Genomic DNA, 9857 nt, shown 5'->3' on the forward strand with positions numbered 1-9857 from the left:
ACTGAGAATACAAAAAAAAAAATACGTAGAAAGAGAAGTAATACAGTGGAACAGAGTCAGAATACTAAGAGCACAGTTGTAATGAGAAGTAACAGAGTGGCGGGAGGTTACAAGGCAACACACGCACGGTGACGAGAGGAGCGGGTGGTGTCAGTCAGCTTGAGTGAATAAGTGAAGAGGTAAAAGTGAAACGCAATTAAAATAAGCGTTGGCAATGCAAGTTAGCAGGGATTTCCTAAGAGAGAGAGAGAGAGAGAGAGAGAGAGAGAGAGAGAGAGAGAGAGAGAGAGAGAGAGAGAGAGAGAGAGAGAGAGAGAGACCGATGGACTTAAATATGGAAAGATACAATGGCTAGCTTTCTCTCTCTCTCTCTCTCTCTCTCTCTCTCTCTCTCTCTCTCTCTCTCTCTCTCTCTCTCTCTCTCTCTCTCTCATTCTTTTTTCTGTCTCCCTACATCACTATCCTTTCATTCCATTTTCTTCCCCTTACTCACTTCACCTCCTCCTCCTCCTCCTCCTCCTCCTCCTCCTCCTCCTCCTCCTCCTTCTCCTCATCCTCTTCTCTCCTCTTCCCTTCTTAAATCGTTTTATATTCAAAATGATGTTTACATAGTCCTCAGAGAGAGAGAGAGAGAGAGAGAGAGAGAGAGAGAGAGAGAGAGAGAGAGAGAGAGAGAGAGAGAGAGAGAGAGAGAGAGAATGAGTTTGCAGTGGTATTTTTTTAAAAGTTAGTTTTCTTGTATTTTTATATATTTCGTATTGTGTGTGTGTGTGTGTGTGTGTGTGTGTGTGTGTGTGTGTGTGTGTGTGTGTGTGTGTGTGTGTGTGTGTGTGTGTGTGTTTCTCATATGTCAAGGGTTGGCTTGTGTTAGACTTGAGAGAGAGAGAGAGAGAGAGAGAGAGAGAGAGAGAGAGAGAGAGAGAGAGAGAGAGAGAGAGAGAGAGAGAGAGAGAGAGAGAGAGAGAGTGGGGGGATGGAGGGAGGGAGGAATAACAAAAGAATCTATCTATATATGTTCTGTCTGTGTGTGTGTGTGTGTGTGTGTGTGACCACCGGGACTGTCTGTTATTATGAAAGAGAAGGCTCCTCCTCCTCCTCCTCCTCCTCCTCCTCTTCTTCTTCTTCTTCTTCTTCCTCCTCCTCCTCCTCCTCACAAAAGGCAAGACGACATCCTCATCTTTTCGTGTGTAGGAGGAAAAGAAAAAAAGAGGAAAAAGAGAGAAAGGAGAGATACACACCAATTTATCAGAGAGAGAGAGAGAGAGAGAGAGAGAGAGAGAGAGAGAGAGAGAGAGAGAGAGAGAGAGAGAGAAATGGGGCCAAACTCACTCTCACTCTCATCCTTCTCTTTCTCTCTCCTTTCTTTCTTTAACCTTTACAAAGAGGTTTTCTTCTTCTTCTTCCCTCCTTCCTTAGTGTCCCTTTCCTTCCCTTTATTCTTCCCCTCCTTTCTTCCTTCCTTCCTTCCTTCCTTCCTTCTGTTTTTCCTCAATTTGTTCCCATTTCAGTAAGTTTTCCTCCTCATTTATCTCATTTTCCATCCATTTCCCCTCTTCTAAAAGTTTCCTTCCTCTTCCTCTTCTTCCTCTCCTCCTCCTCCTCTATCGCTTTTGCTCATTCTCCTCCTCCTACTACTCTTCTCCTTCCTCCTCCTCTCTCTCCTTCGTTCCTCTTCCTCTTCTTTCTCCTCTTTCTATTTTGTTCCTCTTCCTATTCTTCCTCTTCCTCCTTCTCTTTCTCCTCTTTCTCTTACTACTATTCCTTATCAGTTTATCCATAACTTCTTTCACCATTTATTCTCCCCTCTCTTCCTTCTCTTTACATGATATTTAAGCCTCCTCCTCCTCCTCCTCCTCCTCCTCTTCTTTTCTTTTCTTCTTGTACCCAAAAATGTGGTGATTTGTTTGTTTAAATTTTGTTTCTTTCTTTGTTTTATTTTTGTTTGTTTTGCTTTATTTGTTTTTCTTTTATCTGGCTTGCGTTTGTTTGTTTCATTTGTGAATTTAAATTTTTTTTTTATCTTCCTTTATAAATTACTTTACATTTACTTATCTATCTTTATCTTCCCATTCTCCTCCCCCTCTTCCTCCTACTCCTACCTCTTCTTCTTTCCCTTCTTCTTCCTCCTCCTCTTTCTCTTCAAGTGCTTCTTGCTACTTCCTTATCAGTTCATTCATTATCTCCTATTCTTCCTTTCCTCCCGTCTTTCCTTCATTCCCTTCCTCCTCCTCTTCCTCTTCCTCCTCCTCCTCCTTCTCCTAATCAGTCCTGGACGGGAAATTAACCAAGAAACTTTAACAACAAAATACGGATCTTTTCCTCGAATTTTCCTTCTCTCTAGAGGAGGAGGAAGAGGAGGAGGAGGAGGAGGAGGAGGAGTGGTGATGTTTAGATTCATGAAGACGAAAGAAGAGAAACTTTTTTTGTATTTATGTGTGTCCTCTCTCTCTCTCTCTCTCTCTCTCTCTCTCTCTCTCTCTCTCTCTCTCTCTCTCTCTCTCTCTCTCTCTCTCTCGCCCCAGCTAGCCAGGAGAACAACACTACAGTAAAACACATAATAAAAGGAATATGATAAACAAACAAAAAGATAATTGCTCGTAAAAGACAGGAAAATACGTAATGAGAGAGGAGGAGAGGGGGAGGGAGAGAGGAAGAGAGGAAGGGGAAATGGGAAGGGGAAGAGGATGAAGAAGAGGAGGGGAAAGGGAAGGAGTCTGGGCAAATGAAATGACTCTCTCTCTCTCTCTCTCTCTCTCTCTCTCTCTCTCTCTCTCTCTCTCTCTCTCTCTCTCTCTCTCTCTCTCTCTTTTATGTACCCCTTAATTTATTACTGATTTGTTTCCTCTTCCTTTCTCTTCCTCTTCCTCCTCTTCCTAATCGTTGTTGTTCCTTCCTCCTCCTCTTTCTTTTCTTCTCTTCTTCCTCCTCCTCCTCCTCCTGTCTCTTCTCTTCCGTTTTCCTGCTTGTCCACATTTTATTATCTTCCTCCTCCTCCTCCTCCTCTTTACGATTCTTCTTCCTCATATTATTATCGTTTCTCTCTCTTTGTATTCTTCCTTTCTTCTTCTGCTTTTTTTCCTTCTTCTCTCTCATTCCACGCCTTGTTCGTGTTCTTGTTCTTCATGTCCTTGCTTTTGTTGTTGTTATTGTTGCTGTTGTTGTTGCTGCTGCTGTTGTTGTTGTTGTTGTTGTTGTTGTTGTTGTTGTTGTTGTTGTTGTTGTTGTTGTTGTTGTTGTTGTTGTTGTTGTTGTTGTCATACTACTCCTTTTCATCCTCCTCTTCTTCCTCCTTCATTTTCACCTTCTTCTATTCTTCTACTTCTCTTCATTCTCTTGTTTTTTTTATTTTTTCCTTCTCTCTCTCCTCCCATACCTTGTTCTTGTTCTTGTTTTTCATCTCTTTGCTTGTTGTTGTTGTTGTTGTTGTTGTTGTTGTTGTTGTTGTTGTTGTTGTTGTTGTTGTTGTTGTTGTTGTTGTTGTTGTTGTTGTTGTTGTTGTCGTTGTCGTTGCTGCTGCTGCTGCTGTTGTTCTCAAGCTCTTCCTTTTCCTTCTCCTCCTCCTCCATTTTTTCTCTTCTTCTTTTCTTCTATTTCTCTTCATTCTCTCGTTTATCTTTCGTTTTCTTTTAACTTTCCTATTTTCTTAAACACCCCAACATTCTCTCTCTCTCTCTCTCTCTCTCTCTCTCTCTCTCTCTCTCTCTCTCTCTCTCTCTCTCTCTCTCTCTCTCTTTGTGTCACTCCCATTCAGGTTTTCCTTCCCTTCAATTCGTAAACGCTTCATCGATCCCATTGCTAGGATGATCCAGTTAATCTAATCCTCTTCTGTACAGACGTCAGCCCCCCCTCTCTCTCTCTCTCTCTCTCTCTCTCTCTCTCTCTCTCTCTCTCTCTCTCTCTCTCTCTCTCTCTCTCGGTGATCTCTCTCAATTTATCTATAATTTTAAGTGACTTTTTCAATTTATTTTTTTCGTTATTTTCTTCTCGCTCTCTTCTTCCTTCTCCTTTTCTTCCTCCTTTTCTTCGTCCTTCACCTTCTTCTTCTTCTTCTTCTTCTTCTTCTTCTTCTTCTTCTTCTTCTTTCTTTTCTCTCCTTTTTCTTTTCTTTTTTACTACTTCTATTTCCTCCTCCACCTATCCATCTCTTTTTCCTTATCCTCTTCCTTTTTTTCTTTTCTTTATTCACAATTACTCTTTATCACTGATTCCTCCTCCACCTCTTTTTCGTCCTCCTCTTCTTCTCCTCTTCTTCTTCTTCCTCCTTCTCCTAAGCCTCCCATTCAGTGAAATAATAACAACAGCCTGATATCTTTTCCTACTTTCTCCCTCTTCCTCCTCTTCCTCCTCCTCCTCTTCTTCCTCCTCTTCCTCCTCCTCTAATGGGATTATCTTCTCATGTTTCCCGGTATGTGTTTCCTAACTTTTTTCCCCATTTTCTACTTTTTTCCCTGTCACTCCCCTAACTTTCTTCCCTTTAATGGTACTTAGTTTTTTCCCTACCACTGACTGTCTTGAATTTTTTCCCTGTCTCTTATTTCTGGAGAAGAGAAAGATACAAGAAGTTTTCCCTGTTCCTGTCTCTATTTTTTTCCAGGAGGAGGAGGAGGAGGAGGAGGAGGAGGAGGAGGAGGAGGAGGAGGAGGAGGAGGAGGAAAAGCAATAACAATAAAAGTGAAGGGGACAGGAAAAAAAATATAAAAAAATAACAAGGCACTTAAATAACTAGGTGATGTAGTAGTAGTAGTAGTAGTAGTAGTAGTAGTAGTAGTAGTAGTAGTAGTATAGTTAGGTTAGGTTAGTTCAAGACACGTTAGGACAGATAGAGGTGGTAGTACTGTTATGTCAGGTTACTAATGTTTGGTCAAGTTAGTAATGTCAGGTCAAGTTATTAATGTCAGGTCAAGTTAGTAATGTTTGGTTAGGTTAGTAATGTTAGGTTAGGTTAGTAATGTTAGGAGAGCTAGCGAGAGTAACACAAGCAGTAGCAGTAGCAGCAGTAGACTACACACACACACACACACACACACACACACACACACACACACACACACACACGAGTAATCCCGGTGCCGCCTCAACACTCCATCCATTCACCTCCGCTTCCCTCCTCCGCCTGACAACTTTTTAATGGTCATCACAAACTTTACGATCACAGCTTCACTCCCAGGAAGAAAAGAGAGAGAGAGAGAGAGAGAGAGAGAGAGAGAGAGAGAGAGAGAGAGAGAGAGAGAGAGAGAGAGAGAGAGAGAGAGAGAGAGAGAGAGAGAGAGAGAGACTGTGTGTGTGTGTGTGTGTGTGTGTCAGCCAGACAAAGACAGACAGACAGACAGACAAGAGAAGACACGGACACACAAACAGACAGACAGACAAACAGCTAGCTAGCCACTCAGACAGGCAAACAAACAGACAGCTAGACAAACAAACAAACAAACAGACAGACAGACAGACAGACAGACAGACAGGCAGACATAAACACAGACAGACAGAAAGGGAAAATAGGAGGAGTTAAAAGGCGATAAACGTAGAAGAAAGCAAGAAAGAAAGAGTGAAAATAAAAACAGAGATAGGAAGAAGTGAACAAGATGCGTGACTTTAGAGGGATTAAGAGGAGGAGGAGGAGGAGGAGGAGGAGGAGGAGGAGGAGGAGGAGGAGGAGGAGGAGGAGGAGGAGGAGGAGGAGGAGGAGGAGGAGGAGATAATAGATGTACTTGGAATGTTCCGGGAATCTTTTAGTTAAATTCTGGAATGGGAATGTAATTAGGAATCCTTGACATCATTAATTTTGGGATAGTTAAAGAAACAGGAGGAGGAGGAGGAGGGATAGAGAGAGAAAAAAAAAGAGGAAAGAAAAATAAAATACTAATTTTCTTATCTACACGACAGAGAGAGAGAGAGAGAGAGAGAGAGAGAGAGAGAGAGAGAGAGAGAGAGAGAGAGAGAGAGAGAGAGAGAGAGAGAGAGAATAACAAGAAAACATTAAACATTAAATTACACATTCTTCTTTAATTAATGTCTTCTTTCCTCCTCCTCCTCCTCCTCCTCCTCCTCCTCCTTCTCCTCTTCATCCTCTTCTTCTCCCTCTTCCTCATTATCGCCTTCCTGTCTTCCTGTGCATGCTAAAATTACTCTTTTTTCCTTCATTTTTCATTCCATTATCCTCCTCTTCCTCCTCCTCCTCCTCCTCTTCCTCCTCCTTTTCCTCTTCCTCCTTCTCTTCCTCCACGTAATTGCTTTCTTATCTTGACCTTGAATGACCCGCGGAGGTCAGTCCCATTGCCTACCGGAAGTGATTTGACCTGACCCCGGGAGAGAACAAGGAAGAAAAGAGTGAAAGAGGAGAGGAGGAAAACAAAAAGGAGAAAAATGGAAGAAAGAAGATGGAGGAATAAATATTGAAGAGGACTGAAGAAAAGAGGGGAGAGGAAAAGGGGGAAGGAATAAAAGCTGGAGGAAAAAGGGAGATAAAAAGGAAGAGAAAAAAGAACGGGAAATAAGAAAAGAGAGAGGGAAAAAATAAGAAGAGAAATGAAGGAAAAGAAAAGGGAGAGGGAAAAAGAGGAAAAAGGGAGAGGAAAGTGGGAGGAAAAGGGGAGAAGAAATAGGGAAGAGGAGAATAGGAAAAAAAGAGAAGTAGTGTAAATTGAAGGCGACAGAGAAAAAAATGAATGGGAGGGAATAAAAATGAAGAAGGAGTGAAGAGAGGGGAGGAAAAAAAGAAAGAAATAGAGGAAAAATGAGACAAATGAGATGCTATATTTGAAAGAGGACGGATGGGAAAAATAAAGGAAAGAAAAGAAAAGGGAGAAAAGAAAACAAGGAGAAAGAAAGGGGAAACAAGGAGAAAAAGTAGTGAAGAAAAGGAAATAAGAAAGAAGGCAAAGGAAAACGTATATAGGAAGATGAAAAAGATGGGAAAGAGAGAGAGGAGACGGAGAGGAGGAGGAGAAAGAGAAGAGAGAAGGAGAGGGAAAAAAATAAAGAAAGGTAACAGCAAGGTGAGAGGAAACGAGAGAGAGAGAGAGAGAGAGAGAGAGAGAGAGAGAGAGAGAGAGAGAGAGAGAGAGAGAGAGAGAGAGAGAGAGAGAGAGAGAGAGAGACAACACGGATGATATGTTAAGCTGGGGGAGAGGGAAAGAGGGAGAGAAGAGGAAGAGAAGAGTGAAAGGGGTAGAGGAGAAGGGAGGAAACAGAAAGGAGAGAAGAGAGGGGAGATGAAATAAAAGCAAACGGGGAGAGGGGGTGAGGAAAAGTAATGAGAAGAGGAGTAAGGGGAAAGAGGGAGAGGAAGAGGAGAGGGGAGAATGTGGGAGGAGGAAGAGGGAGAGAAAGAAGAGAGAGGAGAATGTGGGAGGAGGAAGAGGGAGAGAAAGAAGAGAGAGGAGAGTGTGGGAGGGAAAATGGAAAAAAAAAAAAGAGAGAGGGGGAGGGAAGACTAAGTACAAGATTCCTGTGAAGTGATTCTGAGGAGGAGGATGAAGAGGAGGAGGAGGAGGAGGAGGAGGAGAGGATGATGATGACAAAGAAAGAAAGAAAAAAAGGCTATCGCATGAGAGAGAGAGAGAGAGAGAGAGAGAGAGAGAGAGAGAGAGAGAGAGAGAGAGAGAGAGAGAGAGAGAGAGAGAATATGATAATGCCTCAGAGATGGTGAATTATATGTAAAAGAAAAAGGTGGAGAGAAAAGAAGGCATAGAATGGTCAGGATAATTATTATGAGGACACGGAGAAGAAGAAAAGGAGGAGGAGGAGAGGAGGTGTAAGAAAAGAGAAGGTGGAAAATATCAAGGAACAAAAGGACAGAAAGACCAGATTTTACCTTACGTGAATACATGTACATATACGTAGTAAGTATGTATGTATGTATGTATGTATGTATGTAACCCCACGCACGTGTGTTACAGATGTCCGCGGTGACGCTGGAGGACTTGTGGTGCCAGTGTGACGGCAACGCCAGCGCCACGCCGCACCGGGTCCTCATGCACCGCCAGATGACCAAGCTGCACGCGGCGGCGCAGCGGCACGCCATCTGGTACGTGGCTGTCGTCCTTGCCCTGTACGTGTTCGGCCTCGTCATCATCATCAGACGGTCTGGACGAACGGAGAGACACACGGCAGCCTCGGCACTCTCCTTCTGCTTCTCTCGCGCTGCCTCCACCGTCGCCAGCAGGAGGAAGAAGCGTAGGAGCAGAGGCGATCGTCCCCGCGTCAGCCCGCCGTCAGATCCCCGCCAGCAGGTCATCCCGTCCCTGCAGGTGCATCTGGTGGTGCCGGAGGACGACGACGAGATGGAGATATCGATGGTGACGACTGTGGCCTAGTGGCGCGCGACCCCGAGGACCCCCGCAGGGCCTCCTCGGGGTGCAAGCGGGGCAATGAGGGGGCGCCGACCCCCTTCTCCTCTCCCCAAGGTTCGTGTCGTCCAGGGTCAGACCGGCGGCACAAGATGAGGATGACTTGTAAAACACACACACACACACATACACACACATACACACACACACACACACACACACACACACACACACACACACACACACGTACGTACGTACTTACTACATATGTACACGCCTATACTTGCTGTTACGGTTGTATGCACACACACACACACACACACACACACACACACACACACACACACGTTGGATTTAATTTCATCCTACTCATAAACTCTCCCTTTCTTTCTCTCGCTTCCTCTTTCTCTTCCTCCTTCTCCTCGTACTAGTTCTCCTCCTCCTCCTCCTCCTTTTCCTCTCGCGTTCTTCCTATTTCTCCATCATCATCATCATCATCTCATTTCCTCTTTCCTTATGTACTTTCTCCTCCTCCTCCTCCTCCTCTCACACGCACGGGCGCGCGCGCGCACGCGCGCGCACACACACACACACACACACACACACACACACACACACACACACACACACACACACACACACACACACACACACACACACACACACACACACACACACACTGTCAATCACTTATATGTCTCCACTAAATGCTTGGACATTTTAAGCTTAAGCGTTCAAACGGCGCCAAGACTTCCCTGATGGCGGCGTGGGCGAGGCGTGGGCGTGGGTGAGAGTGAGAGGAGAATGAGAGGGAGTGAGAGAGCCAAAGTGTTTGCGTGGGTGTAAAATAAGATGATAATGTTTTTTTTTTATTATTATAATTATTTCTATCTTGGGTGAGGGTGAGGGGAGTCGGGGTGTTGGGGGTGGGAGGAGGTGTAGAAGGGTCATGGTGGTTTTGTAGGGGGGTGTAGGTGTAGGGGGAAGTGTAGCAAGGGTGTAGGGTTAATAGGGAATAGGTAGTGGTGGTGGTGGTGGTGTAAGACTAATATTTTTTTCTTTTTTCCTTTTTACCTTCATCAAGAATTCTATCTTCCTTCATTCCTTCACTTCCTCCCTCTTTTCCTCATTCCTGCACATCCTATCCTCCCTTTTTTTCCTTTCTTCCTTCCTTCCTTCCTTCCTTTCTTCCATTCTTGCCTCTTTCCCTCTCATCTACCCTCTCATTCTCTTCTTTCCCCCTTCTCTCCTTCCTTTATGTACAACCTACCCTCCATTCTTTCCCATCCTTCTTTCTTTCCTTCCATTCTTACCTCATTCTTCTATCTTTCCCCTTTTTCCCTCCTTCATTCCTTCCCTCCTACTTTGCATCCTTCCCTTTCATACCTCCCATTCTTTCTTCCTTCCCTTTCCCTCCCTCTCTTCCTTCTTACCCTCCATCCCTTACGTCGAATCTTCTCTCCCCACATTTCCCTCCCCTCCTCTCCCTTCACCCTCCCTCCCTCCCCTCCCTCCCTCTCCCTCTATCATGACTCTCACTCTATCGATCTTCCCGTCATGCCTACGCCA

At 44.3% G+C, this 9857-nt stretch overlaps 1 protein-coding gene across 2 annotated transcripts in view; it reads left to right on the plus strand.

The window, feature by feature from the left end:
- Positions 1–8945, plus strand: part of LOC135090178 (uncharacterized) — a 46959-nt gene extending 38014 nt beyond the window's left edge. For both annotated transcript variants that reach the window (XM_063986607.1, XM_063986606.1), the window contains one exon: positions 7899–8945. In XM_063986607.1, the coding sequence (XP_063842677.1) occupies positions 7899–8315 (417 nt within the window). In that variant the 3' untranslated portion in view covers positions 8316–8945. The remainder of the gene's footprint in view (positions 1–7898) is intronic.
- The last annotated feature ends 912 nt before the right edge of the window (positions 8946–9857 follow it).

The sequence above is a fragment of the Scylla paramamosain genome, chromosome 34 (assembly GCF_035594125.1).
Source record: "Scylla paramamosain isolate STU-SP2022 chromosome 34, ASM3559412v1, whole genome shotgun sequence".
Classification (NCBI taxonomy): Eukaryota; Metazoa; Arthropoda; class Malacostraca; order Decapoda; family Portunidae; genus Scylla; species Scylla paramamosain.